At 35.0% G+C, this 16,342-nt stretch overlaps 1 protein-coding gene and 1 long non-coding RNA gene across 2 annotated transcripts in view; one reads left to right on the top strand and one right to left on the bottom strand.

Moving 5' to 3' along the window:
- LOC113074519 (uncharacterized) overlaps positions 1–1,746 on the bottom strand; it is a 29,673-nt gene extending 27,927 nt beyond the window's left edge. Inside the window, exon 1 of the long non-coding RNA XR_003280660.1 lies at positions 1,661–1,746. This is a non-coding gene — a long non-coding RNA (uncharacterized LOC113074519). The remainder of the gene's footprint in view (positions 1–1,660) is intronic.
- The window catches only part of LOC113074516 (adhesion G protein-coupled receptor E3-like), a 133,064-nt gene that overhangs the window by 93,268 nt on the left and 23,454 nt on the right, over positions 1–16,342 (top strand). Inside the window, exons 11-12 of the mRNA XM_026247358.1 lie at positions 14,940–14,990; positions 15,118–15,168. Coding sequence (XP_026103143.1) covers positions 14,940–14,990; positions 15,118–15,168 — 102 coding nt within the window. The remainder of the gene's footprint in view (positions 1–14,939; positions 14,991–15,117; positions 15,169–16,342) is intronic.

Here is a 16,342-nt window from a genome sequence, read left to right as displayed (position 1 = left end):
CTGTGAACATCTATATCGAACGTACAGAAGACATAAAAAACTTAAAAAAAAGACATCATAAAAACATTCTGTCTCCTCAGTGGACGTCTTTTCAACGTCTGCAAAGACATAAAAAGACGTCCACTGGACGTAATTTTGCCCAGTGGATTAGGTTGATGTTAAAATACACAATATAGTAATTTTCACGTAATAGTTCCTTTAAAAACAAACAAAAATGTTAAATACATGTGACTTCATGACACAAGACTGCTAACGTATGAAGGTATAATTAACACTTGATTTATTTAACATGCATTATGTACCATGTGTTGAGTTCAGTGTACAATGCATGGAGTAAAGAAGTTAATATACAAGACTTGGTATGTCCTTGTGCTTTGGACACAAGCTTTCAATAATAAAAAAATGTTATTTGACCCATGTTATGGTCTTTTATTTATTTAGACTATTTGAATAATCTAAAAAATTGTGTTTGCTTATAGATAATATACCTTGTGTTCAGTAAACAAAAAATATTTTGTTCTGATATTTTTTTGGTTAACATGACTATTTATGTTGTGACAACTTGTGATATTAAGTTATTATTTTAAGTTGGGTGGACTTTAGTCCCCGTTTGTTAAGTTTACTCAAAAAAGCGCTTGTGATATGTTGCCTTTTTTTTTTAAGTTGACGCAACTTTTTTTTTTTTTTACAGTGTGACTGTGAAACGGGAATATGAACTTAATATGAATATAAAGTTGCTTACTTTACACATTTTCCTTATATGTTGCTTACTTTTACACCTTAGTTTTAATAGATTATTAACTCCAAAAACAATACCACTTTATGAAAATGACGTATTCACTTCACTTTAAACAAAAATTGTTTATGGAAAAAATAGATTCTCATCGTTGTCTCCACTGATCTATAATATAGGACTGGATTGCTCATGACGTTATTAAAGCGAAGCCGCAGCGCCTCTATATTGGTAATCCAAGTGTGCGTAAATGTTCTATTGAATTAATAGGACATTTTATGATTTTAATGAGAAAACATCACCTAACAAGTCAGCGGTTATAAATCTGAAGTATCTCTGTACATTATTACAATGCAAACACCCTAGCCATATTAACGGTTATTTTTTTAAAATGTTGGGAATTTCCCCTACTTATTTAAAAGCTATGTTCATTACAGTAGTGAACATCATGAACATGATAAACATCAGACAGACACAAGCTCAAAACATATAACAAACAACAAACTGTTCATTCTGAAATCTGAATTTATTCAGAGAAATAACTGATTGTATTCTGTAACTTGTATTGTATTCTGATACTAATACAATCATGTTTAATAATTCCTGAACAAATATGTTAATAAAGAAATAGGCTGTATTTGTGTTTGATCAGTTAACTGTCTCATCAGTGTGCAGCAGACACACACACCTAAACAATTTAAATATATTGCTTATCCTGCCCCAAAAGACCATAAACACTGCAAATAACATCTGAATTAAACATAAATTTACATACACATAACATGAAAACGAGTCCTGTTTTTTACTGATTTGCTTCAAATAGAGTTATTTTAGGTCAGCAGTTTGAATGTGTCTCAATCGCCCTGTCCCAAATTACACACTTCATGTGGACTTTCGTTTTTGTGGACTTAAATTGGGCGTGCTCACCGAGTCTACGAGTCCGTAGGCTGTCCCATTAGCATTAGCAAACGCTCTGAGGAAGGCTCAGTAATGTCCCCTTTGTATCCTTGAAGCGGTCTTCAGTGAAGCTCGCTTAGATGCAGGCTCCGTACACTTTTACTACCCAGGAATCCTTGCGAAATGCCAATCAGACAACGGATGGGAGGAGATTTTGATCAAGAGCAATTGATGACATGGATGAGAAGAAAATATTTAAGTGTAGGTATCACTATGTTTTTTATGACCTATGTGTACATTTTACCAGTTGTTACCTACAGTTTATACAGACATTATGGTCATCGACCATTGGTTGATATCTCCAACATAATAATAGTGCATTGAATAATACGATCACATTATGATTCATTAAATAAATAGAACTGAATGTCGGGGCTTTACTGAGTCATGTGTAAACCTAGTATTTATAATGGTAAAAACAACAACAACAATAGGCAGCATATTCCTCGAACCTGCAGCTCCTGTCAAAAAACAACCAGACCATTATTTCTGGCGTGGCGATCGAGTCTGTCCCAAAAATACCTCTCAATGGAGGTCTGCACTACATGACGTCACCAAGTCCGGAGTGTGCCATTTGGGACAGGGCCATATGTGCTTGATCATGTATGTCAGTAGGCTGGTTTGAGATGTGCCTTGCATCCCCTGAAATGTAGGTCAGAGTAGGCGGCTGCAGTAAGAGGAGGGGTCAAAAAAGACCTTTGAAGTCGGACACTTCCTGAATCTCGCTGTTTTGTCTTCTGCAAAACTCAGTAATGGAGGAGATTGCGTTCGCATGTTTTATTGCAGACTCAGTGGATGTAATCGAAATACCACTATTTTGTCATCATGTGCATCAATTCCTTTGTTCTGCTGAACACAAAGGAGTACATTTAGAAGAATGTTTGCAAACAAGCAGGTTTCTGTCACCATTTCACGTCCATAGTATTTTTCCATACTATGCAAGTCAAAGCTGCTTTGTAGCAAACATTCTTCAGAATTTATTCCCTTGTTTTCAGCCAGACCCAGAGACTTCTCAGATGAAACCACACAAAGAGGAGACATAATGGCTAAAGAGTCCATTTAGATATGTATGTTTGCATGTATATTTTTAATGGATTGATTTATTAATTCACACAAACATACAATAGAATAAAGTGAAAATTACAACAAGGAATAAATCGAATTAAGAGAAAAATTTTATTACATAAACGCATGTCCTAATTCTTAACTTCACTAGGCGTGTTTTGTTTGTGAATGGTTTCCCATCATGATTTTGATCAGTGCAGCCGATGGAGAGCAAATGCACTCGACTGCTCAATCCGACACAGCCGCCTAGCCGTCGCGAGAGTTTTTTAGCACACGTCAGCATGAAATCAGAGCAAGACGGATGTAACTCGGACACTTTTCTAACCAGCATGCATCTCGCGGTGATCACCCATGATCGGTTCTGTACAGATTTTACTTATCTCAAACAAGCATTAAAGGTGCGTTCGACATCACGTAGCACTGCACAAACCGATCGCAGTCTGACTTGAAGCAATACATGCCGGTTAGAAATGTTGTCCGACTTGAGATTGTGCATGACTGTAACGTGTGGCATCAAAGTACCGCAAGAGTGATTCGAGAGCAGCCGGCTGATTTAGCCGCCGCAGTTTCTCCAGAACGACTACAGGAGCACTGATGACGACAGCTGCTTCACGATTGGCCAGATTCACCACATGACAACAATAACAAGTTTTTCGGGTTAGACGAACCATTTCAGTTCCAATAATGGCATCAAATCTGTGTTTTTAGAAGGGTAAATGCTTTTGTTCTGTAGTCACACTGTTTTATTGAGTCAAGTTTATCATACAACACAGATAAAATCATATATACCCAGTAGTTAAATAGTATATGATTATGTTGATCTTGAAAATATGGCGCTTTATTCAGCAGTATGTAAAAACTGTTTCTGTTGCTCATGAAAACGTTTATAAAACGTCTGTGTATTTGACAAATATTGTATTTAATTCACTTCATCTGTGATAAAGTGAGCTTCACTGACGGGAGCAGAAAGTGTCCGTCTTGACATGTCTGTTTTTCAATAGGGTTGCCACCCATCCCTTAAAATACAGAATCGTCCCGTATTTAAGAATAAAATAGAGCATCCCGTTTTGAATCAATATGGGATGGGTTTGTACCGTATTTTCAAGTGGGTATAACTGCAGACCGGAGATCTCTAAAATGGGGCATGAACTCCAAAATGGGGCGTGGTCTCCTTTCGCAAAGACTTTCACCATTGGCTGTGGCTTCAGCCAATTATTACTGACTTACATTTCTAAATAAACCTTTATAAATTAAACATTGTTTCTAGTTCATCTAAATGAAAATATGCAATATAAATAAATGTTCTCCATGAGAACAGAGCCCAAGGCTCGTGGCCAGTGGTGTTTGGACCCCAGTCTGAACCTCTGCTTCATGATGTAAACGAGAATCACTCAGGAGCCGTCCCAGCGGAGGGGGAAAAAAAATTCCTACCAGCAGGGCCGATAAAAGGTGCCATTGAGTGGTGAGTCTCATATCACATAATCTTACTAATTGTTAATCTCCTGAACTGCAACTTTACCACACTATTCAGTGCCAATCCCGCCATTCAGTCAATTTCACTGGTTAAGGTAAGATGTGGGGTAGGTTTAGGGGTTAGCGTTTTTTGTCGTATAGTTTAGGAAACACTTTAACTGACACAACCAATAAAAACTATTTTGGAGATCTCCAGGCTGCAGTTATACCCTTCTCTGTATTTTCGGAGTTGTCTTCAATGCAAGTATAGGTCTCTGCAGGAAAGTAATGGGAGTTGCCAGATCAGGGCGTTTTTACACCATGAGACCTGATTGTTTAGGGGTGGGGTTGGGTAAGGGTGATCATTTTGATTGCCTGATTTAGAAACACCCAGCAGTTTGAAAACACCTACAAGGTGATAAACGCTCACATTTGCTCTGCAGAGACCTAAGTCTCCTTCAATGCGGCATCTCATGCAAATCATCCCACCGGCATTCTGTGAAGACTCGTCCTATTCTGCCCCTGATTGGGTAATACTGGCTGCCATCGGTGGATTTATTGGTTTGTTTCAGGTTCACGGCTGATCAGAGTCAGAGGAGGGTGGTTCTCTTGGCAGAGAGTCGGTTTGAAAGAAAGGCGGAGGCTGCTCCAGATACCCCCACGCATCCAGCGTTTAAACGAAAGCAGACACAAAAGAATCGACGAGAGTGGGAGGAATCAAAAAGTGTCAGCGGAAATGAGTATCAAGCCAATTGCACAATTTGTCGGCGAGTGTTCTCTGCTGCGCACGGTGGCTTGTCAGATGTGCGACAGCATGCATCGGGAGAACAACATTCCCGCAATGCTAGAGGTCACAGAAATCAAAGCACCGTCTCAGTTTTTCATACCTCAATCATCTCCTGAGGCAGATGGTGAAATGAAAGTTAAATAAATTACCCTCATTTTATCAAATGAGGGTAAATAAGTCTCTCACTTCTGTCCCTTTAAACCAGTTTACAGCAAAGACAGCACGAAGGACTGGATGCACATGATAAATATTCTGCAATTAAGAAAACAGACAAAAGAAATAGCACTGTAAAACCCGATAAGTAAACTTTACTCAAACCGTTTGAGTAAATAGATTGCCTTGATTTAAACCATGTAAGTTTTAAAACTTAGCAATTAAGTAATTAAGTGATTAACTGAGTGATAATTGTTAATTAGTGATGAACAGCTGCTGCTAACAAACAGAATCACTGAAGAAAAGAGAAACACAAGAACTACTACAACTGACTTCAGACACAGACTTAGATGAAATCAACTGAAATAAAATACATGAAATCTCTCAAGATCTGATTAAACAACCCCACAAACAGCATCACCAGCTCCACTTATTAATAACCAGACTGACTTTATTTCTGTCAGACGTCTACACAAGATCTTATTGAGAATGAACTAAGGTTTAGATGTTGATTTATTGTTTCATTTGAAGTAACCATGTTAGAGATCAGTGTTTGCTTTAGTTGGGCTCTTGACCCTTGATTTCTGTCTTAGTCTTTTCTCTGGCTGTTATAACCGTGTGTTTCTGAAACACATTTGTTGTAACTCAAAAGCCCAGAAGAAAAGCCATCAGGTGTTAACTTGTACCTAGGTGTAGATTGTTATACTTTATATTGGTGATGATAATCATCAATTATTTATCTGTATGGAGTATCTAAATGCGTTAATTGAATATTATTTAATTAGATTTTACTCAATAAAATATACTTATTATTATTTTTATTTTTTTATTTAACTTAGTTAAGCAGATTTACTTAATTTCCAAATGTGTTAAATTTACTTGAAAAATGCTTGTGCAAAAACTTGCCAAATAAAAATTAAGTAAATTTACTTATTACTTTTTTCAGTGTAATTTATTTCTGTGATGAACAGCTGTATTTTCAGCATCATTACTCCAGTCTTCAGTGTCACATTATCTTCAGAAATTATTTTATTTTTTCTGATTTGCTGTTCAAAATAGGATTATTATTATTATTATTATTATTATTATTATTATTATTATTATTATTATTATTATTATGTTGAAAACAGATGAGTACATTTTTTAAAGTTTTATTTTTTAATAGAAAGTTCAGAAGAACAAAATTTATGTGAAATAGAAATATTTTATAAATGTCTTTCACACTTGATAAATGTAAAGAATCCTTGCAAAATAAAAGTATTAATTTATATACTTGTGATAATGATAATAGTAATAATAATAAAAAAGAATCATAGGAGAATCATGATCTCTATATGAGACCAAAACAAATCGTGATTCTCAATTTATCCAGAATCGTGCAGCCCTAATAAATAGTAAATAGTATAAGTATTATAAATAGCAAATGGTAAATAAGGTAACCTAATATAAAGTGGGACCAAATTGTTTTGCTAATAACATCACATAAGAACATGTTTTTCAGAAACATACTAATTTCTTGTAATATTTTCACAACAGCTACTCTTCCTGACCCCTGCTACAACTACAATGTGCTGGACGATCCATGGAGAGCCACCAGCAATCAGATACCATACAACGACTCTTACACGTACATGTGTGACCAGTCAGTCTCCTGGGGCGGCTGGTATCGTCTCTTCATCAACGGTCTGAGCGCTCACATCCCAGACACATGTGTTGCTCTGTACAGCTGTGGCACTGTTGCCCCACTGTGGATTCATGGTGGACACCCAACAGTTCAAGATGGAGTTGTCACTCGAGATGTCTGTGGTTACTACATAAATTATTGCTGCTATTTGGGGTCTTACCCCATTAAAGTCAAAGCCTGTCCAGGCAACTATTATGTCTATGAGCTGGTTAGACCAGCTGGATGCAATCTTGCATACTGTGCAGGTAATTATATTTACATCAGCTCTTTCTGCACATTCATGATATTTGTGTCTCTGTTCATTAATCACTATTCATCCAAACTTTCAGATGTTAGCAGCGTTAACACCAGCTCTACAACCATCACACCAGTGACCCTCTCTACAGGTAATGCAATGCACCTTATTGACTTGACTGAATAATTCTAATGTACATATAGATATGTGCTGCTGAATGGACGTGTGCTTGTGCTGCAAAAAACAAACAAAAAAAAATATATATATTATACAGTAACACTTTAGAATAGGGAACACTTATTCAATGTTAACTATGACTTTTCCCTCAATAAATTCCTAATTTGCTGCTTGTTAAGAGTTAGTTCTGTAGTTGTGAAATTTAGTTATTGGGTAGGATTAGACATGTAGAATAAGGCATTAATATGTGCTTAATTACTAATAAATGGCTAATATTGTAGTAAAATACATGCTAATAAGCAACTAGTTAAGAGATCCTGAAATAAAGTGTTACCATATATACTTTACTGTAAGCTGTTTATGTTATTCAGTTGTCAAATACAGTACATGTAATTTTGAGCAATATTAATCAGTCTGTGTAAATAAACATAAATGCCATGTCAGATGCAGCTTCTGTTCCACATTTTTAGTGTAAAGATGGCTTTTGTTGATGATAAAATTTCATTGGTAACAGCCTATATCAGGGGTCGGAAACTTATTCGGCATGACATGACATTTTTTTATTTTTCTGGTTGACCACTGTGCCAAAAATGCATTCTGTATTAATACAGTATACATACACATTTTAAAATGATACAATTAAAAAATAAAAAATAATAATATAGTTTAGGTAGTCATGATGTTCATGCAAATAGTTTCTGAAGAGTTTTCATAAATTGTTGTCATAAAAAGTTTCTTGAATAACAGAGACCAAAGTAAACACCACTGTATCTGTGTGTGACCAAGGCCAATGCATTTAAACCATTTAGTTTAATCACCGTTTTATATTAATGCACTGCTTTTTTTGATGCACACACGCACACAGAGATCTAAGATCATGCTGTGCAAAAAAGTTTGCATCACTGGATATAGCGGTCGGTCATTTAACATTTCTATCGTTAAACGTATCATTAAAAGTTGACTAATATTAAATGATTTGTTTCATCTTACCTTTACCTCAAGCAGTCAAAGACCATTTTTTAAATAATAGTAATAATAATAATAATGATAACAATTTTTTTTTTTCTCTCATACACCCATAAGATCAGATAACAGATCAAAAGAATGTGTAATATGGTAGGACTTTTATTTTACAGACATGTTTCTCATGTACATACTATGTACTTATTATAGTAATGACGATAACTATGTAATAACTAAGTACTAACCCTGAACCTACCCCTAAACCTAACCGTACCCCATGTAGTTACCTTGTATAACCAGAACATTCTTAGATAAATACACTGTAAGTAAACTATAAGTACATGTAATTGCATGTACACAGCAAAATCCCCAGTGTTAATTTAACACTCTGAGAGTGGACTCATATAAACACTGAAGCAGTGTTAAAAGTAACACTGAAGCAGAGTTGAAGTTAATGAGATAATTAAGAAGTTAATTGAGTTATGATTAAGCATTATTGAGGACACCTGATGTTAGCAAGCAGAATCACAAACGAGAAAAATCACAATTTGTGTGTCACCATTATAGTGATCAGTGTTTGCTTTAGTTGGGATCTTGGCTTGTAACTTTTTACTTTTAAAGTTTGTCAAACAAAGAGCAAAAATCATCGCGTGTTGATGATTATGTTTTAATGTAATCGTTGATTGACATGAATCACTGAACTCATTTACAGTCTTTTCTAAAGTAAATCTTCCATTATTGATTGTCACAGCTTTGATTCCACAATGAAAAATATCTGTATTTTCTATACATTTTGTAGATATCTCTTGCAAGTGATTCTGATTTATTTTTTTATTTTTTTATTAAAGAATTCTAATTTTAGGCACACACAGATAACAATAATCAGCGTATGAATCTCAACAATGGTGACAAACAACATATTCAGATAAACAGACCAACTCTGAACTAGATACAAAAAAATGAACATAAAAACAGCAAAAATAAAATGTAGTTAGAATAAAAAGTTAAAAAGACAGTTCAGCTCATAATTTATTCATGCCGCAATGCATGATGGGAGCCATGGATGAGTTTTTATTGGCTACAACATGCTTTTTTGATGGTCACCGTTGTTGTGATGCTCACGCTGATTCCTGATGTCTGTGTGTCCAAACAAAAGATTACTTTTTTTAACGTAGAACTAACTATTAAAAACATGTCATACTATGTCAGAAATGCTGGGTTGCTTAGTTTTCTCTTTCACTTAATTTATGTATGCAGTAAAGAAACTTAAACTCAGGCATTCAGGTCACTCTATAACAAATAGCTCTAATCACAATCAATGGCACACATGATTGTCTTTGCTGTGGTCTGTCTGTATGATATAATTCAGTCACCACAGCCACATAAAATCTAAAGATAATAACTGAAGGGTCAAGATCCCAACTAAAGCAAACATTGACCACTATAATGGTGATACACAAATTGTGATTTTTCTCGTTTGTGATTCTGCTTGTTAACATCAGGTGTCTTCAATAATGGTCAATCATAACTCAATTAACTTCTTAATTATCTCATTAACTTCAACTCTGCTTCAGTGTTACTTTTAACACTGCTTTAGTGTTTATATGAGTCCACACTCAAGAGTGTTAAATTAACACTGGGGATTTTGCTGTGTACTGTAAAATAAAGTGACACATTTGCTTTGAACTTGTTTTATTGTAATATCAGTTTGATTATTTTGATGGTACCCTTTAGACAGCTGTTGATAAGTAACTATATCAACTAGTGATCACTGGAGTATTAGTATTTCTGCTACTGTAAACATATGCTAACACTTTATTTTGATGGTCAACCAACAGATAAACTGACATACTGTAAGTGTCTTTGCAAGTACGTCATCTTATTCTACCATACTAGAGTCTACCATTCTTGAGCATACTAATACTCTCATGAGAGTTAGTTGGGATGTAGTTGCAAAGTTGCTTATAGTCGACTGATTAAGGGGACCATCAAAATAAAATGTATGTTATAAATAATCATACTGTTAAACTCATAACCATATATACATACAACTCATTCATGAGTTGGTATAACATATACGTTTTTTTATAATACATTATGCATATATTATAATGCCTTAAGAAATGTACTGTATTTTTTGATCAAGTAAATTCAGACTTCTTTATAAAATACGAAATATATAAATGAATACATAAAAGAATGAATGAATAATAAAAAAAACACTATTCCATATTAATGCACTGCTTTAATTGATCCACACAACCCTTATCTTTCTATAGTGATGATGCCAGGTGGGATTTGATCTTAAAAATGAGCTGATAGTTAAAGTAATGCAGCACTTATCTTTTGATATTGTTGATGTGAACTTTGTTAAATTTAATTATAGTGCAGGAATTGAAAATCTGGTTTATATCTGCTTTGCGATGACAGATGTATGTGGCCAAGTGGAAACATTTTGATAAATCAAATAGATATCCGAACAGCAAAAATACATGAAATGACCAGGTGTAAACAGGCTCTTAGAAAAACAAGAACTACTGACTTCAGCCACAGCCGAAGTGCATTTTAATGCACTTCACGGAGACAACTGCTTCACATTGGATGGTTCTTGTCCTCCACATCGTGTTTTCATTGTTTAATGCACAGCTAACCATGCATTATTGTTTATCAACACACACACACACACACACACACACACACACACACACATACATACATATTTATATATATGTGTGTGTGTGTGTGTGTGTGTGTGTGTGTGTGTGTGTGTGTGTGTGGTGAGCATGATTTCACCAAGTACAACATCCTACTGAATCAACATTGTTGCCGATGTAATTAAAAGGATTGTTCACCCTAAAATTAAATCTCTGTCATTGTTTATTCACTCACAAGTTGTCCCAAACCTACAGTATAATGTTTTTTTTTTTTTTTTTTACTGCACAAAAGAAGATATTTGGACTAATCTAGATAACCAAACGGTTGCTGGTCCACATTGACTTTGGGAAAAATACTCTAGAAGTCATTGTGGACCAGCAACTTGTTTTTTTTTTTTTTTTTTTGGTTTGGTTTTCCATCACCTTTTTTCAAAATAAAGTTTATGTTCAGCTTTAAAACTATTTTTGGGTGGGTACATTAAGGTATAAAAAAAAAAAACCACTAATCTGTTTTAATTTTTGGTTGAATTATTCCTTTAATGTTAATGAAACACCAAACACTTAGAAAAATCACTTGGGAAAAAAAACAGTTGCTTTAATAGGGTCATTGTATATTGTGTTTTATTTTTATTTGTTCATTAAATTTTTGGAATGCTCCTGCTAAGTACTATTGTACCTGCAAAACTCTGTTTGTTTTTATTTGTGTATTATGTGTATTTTCTTTTTTAATAACAAAGATAAAATCATGACAAAAATTTGTATCTTCTCCAAATGGCCGAAATATCCATACGTTTTCATTAGTGGTGGGCCGTTATCGGTGTTAACGTGCTGTGTTAATGCGAGAATCTTATCGGAGCGATAAAAAAAAATATCACCGTTAATCTATTCTCAAAGTTGGGATGGGACCTGGTTGTATACTAGGCGAGCTATGATTACTTTCACCTTGATATTTTAGCGCGGATTACCACATCAGACGTGACATGCTAACATGGATGCAGCTGAAGCTGCCGGGTTTGCTTCAGGGAATTATTATTTTTTTTTTAAAGAAGCTTCTCAATGGAAACCTTGACGAGACGCACGCCTGTTTCACACATACTCCGTCTGCAGTGCGTATGCAGTCCGTGTGCATTATGTATGTGATGCAGCAGCAGCACGGACTCATACTCATTGTGCTCTCACACAGGACGCGTTTGCAGTCTGCTACTCGGTACATGAACGATCGCTGCACTGCTCCAGACGCAACGCTCCTGGAACGCACTGACGGACCACAACCGCGTGAATGCTGGAATCCGTTTAAATGGGTGCATAAAAAAAATATGCAACGCATTCACACTGCAGACAGATTATGTGTGAAACATGCGTAAGGTTGTTTGCACCTTGTGCAATGTGGAATTCGTTTACAGCTTTATCAAGCAGTTTGTGATGCATTTTGGAAACAGGAGATGAGCCCCGGAGAGCATGTGCTGAGACTCAAAGCAGACTACCACGCAGACAGGTGCATGTGGTCAGTAGGCTTCAAAAGCACAATTGCACATGTGCAGGCAGTGTGAAGAAGCTCAGTGCTACTCAAACCTGTGCAATCCGTCAATAAAAGAATATAAAGATGTGCAATAATTCTGGGAAATTGTTTGTTCACGTTTGTTGCAGAGCAGACCATCAGCGTGCACTTTCGGAAGTATAAATGGAAGTTATGGAATTACGTTTAGTTCAATAATAATGAACGTAACTTTATAAAACTGAACATAATTTTTTTCAGAAACTATCAAACATATGCCATTACAAAATAACAAAAAAAAAAAAAAACACAATGAAAATAAAAAAAGAATTAATGCATTCAGAATCCATGATCAGTGAAAACAAATATTTGTAAAACATTAACAAAAATGAAGCATATTTGAAGAGCCTGTTACATTTGTGCAACTGTGTTAATTTTTTCATTTTCATTGTGTTTTTTTTCTTTTGTAATGGCATATTTTTGATAGTTTCTGAAAAAGTTATGTTCAGTTTTATAAAGTTACATTCATTTGTATTGAAACAAATGTAATTCCATAGGAAGTCCGTGTCCGGATTGCTCATGAGGAAAGTATAACACAGGCTTTACAATCGCAACTTCTTTGTTCTGTTACTCTTTTCGAGCCTAATTTCACAAAATTGGTCAGCTCCCGACAGCATCAGGTGTTTTATTCATGGGGAGTAGAATTATTTATTTATTTCAATGAATGTAATAGATTAGATATCATAATATTTAGGTTATAGTATTATAAATCAGGTTGGTTTGTATTTGTGACGTAATATGTAAATTATATGCGTGCGGCCCGCGAGACTTGCACTTGGAACATAGTGTAGCCCACTGGAAAAAAAGGTTGAGAACCACTGAACGGGTTTCTCAAGACAGGTGGTGCATTAGACCAGGCCCTGGTACTTTTAGTCATTATTTTATTTGGGTAGCACACATATTCTGAATGCCTTCGGCAGAATTCAAATGAGCCATTTTAATCTAGATTAACCAAAATTACAGTGAGATTAATCTAGATTAAAAAAAATAGTCTATGCCCACAACTAGTTCTCATATTTTGTTACTTTAATGTAACAAGCTTTGTCTTTTTCATAGGAATATTAGTTTTTAGCTGTAATGCTCAAACAGCTAGGCAAAATAAAAAAAGTTGACAAACAATCATGATAAAATCATGATGTTTATAAAAAAAAAAAAAAAAATCATATCACCCTCCCGAACAAACCAATGCACCCTACACAACCCCCCCCCCCCCAATCACCCATCAAAGCCCCCCAGCAGCCTGCACATTTCGCCCCTGCTCAACACTGCGAGAGAATGTTACTTTTAGGTTACAATCTTGTCTTTTTGTTGTTTCGAGAAACAATTCTGCGCATTATATTCCTCACAGAAACCTGGATTTCTGCAATGATTCCAGATTCCATCGAGCTTACGGAGTTCTCATTGCACCGCTTGGACAGAACAAAAGCACGTTTAGTAAATTGTGTGCACAATTTTTTTTTTTTTTTTTGTATGTCATGTGCGGGGCTCCATATTCCCATAACCTGCTTGCCTTTAAATACATTTACATGTAGTAATAAATGTAATCGAATAATAAATGTAATAAAATAGAATGCTTTATTAAAAATGTTTACTGAGTTTGGTCTTTTTACACGTTTTAATGCATTAAGCCACATTCCTTGTAGTCTAATGGTTTTCTATGGGAGGAAAAAGCTTAACACGGAATTAAACACATTGCATTCTGGGCTCATCTGCTTGTCTGTGAATACAATGCTTCATTGTTAATGTGTTTACTGAGTTTGGTCTTAAAAAAAAAAAAACATTTTAATGCATAAAGCTACGTTAAATGTAGAATGTCCCGAATCATTCCAGATGATTGAAAATAATCGGCTCAATAATGGTCACAAAATGGGTATCGGTGAAGATTTAATATATTAATTTAATTTAATAATAGATTATACTTTATAAAGTTTATCTAAATATTTGAACGCAGTGGCTGTGAGACAACTGCACTAAAATAAGAGCACGATGATCATGAAATAGTGTTCATTACTACAGCAACAGATAACAGGTATGTCCTTTCAGAATCATCACTGGACGATATAAATAAAAATTTCTCGATTACTTCACTTTAAAATAATGAGGAATCTTCTCCTAATTACTGTCTTCATGAAGAACACATTTATCGAGCATCTGTTTAATATCTGTTTCTACATTGTTGCTTCAGATCATTTACAACCATTCATGTCCACAACATACACTAGTTCTTCTTCAACAGGTGAAAATGCTTTAAGACCATTTAAAAGAAATCCCTCAATGACTTTCTTTGTTGCATAACACAGTACTTCATCATCTGATTCTTATTTAACATCTGTTTTTGTTTCAGTCTCTTTACAGCCAGTCACTTCCACAACATTTAGTAGTTCTACTTCTACAGGTGAGGATAATTATAGATGGAATGTGTTTCTTTTAAAAGGGATTTTATCTTGATGATTTTCTTCATGAACAACACCGTTCATCATCTGGGTGTGATTTTAACATCTGTTTCACTTTGGTATTGTTTCAGCTCCTTTACTCACGGTCACTTCCACAACATCTACCAGTCCCACTACTACAGGTGAATGTGTAGCTGAACTGGAATGTGGCTTTCAAGAGAAGCTCTTACTAATACCCGTCTTCAAGATAAACACAATGTTTAAGCAGACTTAAATGCTGAATTTCTGTTTCCACATGTTTTGTTTCAGTTCATTTACAACCAGCCACTTCCACAACATCTACTACTTCTACTTCAGCAGGTGACAATAATTGCTGAACACTTTTTTTTTTTTATCAGATTATTTATTTATTTATTTAGGTTCTTTAAAGACATCCTATTATGCTCTTTTACAAAGTCTTGATTTTGTTTTGGGGGGCATTAGAACATGCTATAATGCTTAGTGGTTCAAAAAAACACATTATTTTTTCACATAATTGACATTATTACAATTCCTTTCTCCCCAGCCTGGCTCAAACAGCTTGATTAGATCTTGTCCACCTTCCAAAAAACGAAATGTGTTTGTGACTGGTTAGTTGTCCCAGTAAGCTGTGATTGGCGAACAGTTTAGATGGTGTTTCAGTATTGCCCCACCCCTTGCCAAAGCAGCTGTTAGCATAATGTCAATATCAGCATACCAATTTGAGCCGGATTCATACCCCAAGAATATTGACCAAGAGGATAGATCAGAACCTTTGCATGCACAGATATTGCAAGACATATTAGAGTGGTAGAGTGAATTATTATTATTATTATTATTAATATTATTATTTTGGCTAAATAAAATTTTAGATACAAAGTAAACAACCACTTAAAAAACTGCATTCACTATTTACAGGTAAGTGCAATTATAATATGTATTACATTGCAGAAACGGCATAGAACTTGAACTTTGAAACGTAATAAAACACACAACAACAAATAAAGCAGCATACTTTCAGGCTGTGATGCATATACAGCAGATTTTCCCGACAAAGTGACAACTGCTTCATCTGTCAGTAAAAGGTTTTCAGTAAAACCAGCACATTTTAAATTTATCCACTTTGGAGAACATTTTAAAAAAGCTCAGTTTTCCTTGACTAAAAATGCTTTCTCAGCGTGGACGGAAGGCCAAAATGTAGACAAAAAGATGTGTTTTAAAACTAAAACATATTAGTTACTGATTAGAAGAACACTCCATGAATAAACTGTGTTCAGATGGATGGTTTCTTCTCATTGTTCTCCGCTCTCTACTCTCTGCACACAGGAACATTGGCTATAGTTTGCTTCATTTAAACACCAATTTGTGATACACCACTACTTGCGGCATCTTTACACGCAGACAAAATCGACTACAGAAGTGAGAAGAGTTATTTAATGCAATGATGTTTGCAAAGCAGTCAAGTCTTTCATACTTTTAAAGGAATATACGCTGCTTTTGAAATCCAAACATGGTT

The sequence above is a fragment of the Carassius auratus genome, unplaced genomic scaffold, assembly GCF_003368295.1.
Source record: "Carassius auratus strain Wakin unplaced genomic scaffold, ASM336829v1 scaf_tig00014984, whole genome shotgun sequence".
Taxonomy (NCBI): Eukaryota; Metazoa; Chordata; class Actinopteri; order Cypriniformes; family Cyprinidae; genus Carassius; species Carassius auratus.
This window is presented reverse-complemented; position numbering and strand designations above follow the sequence as displayed.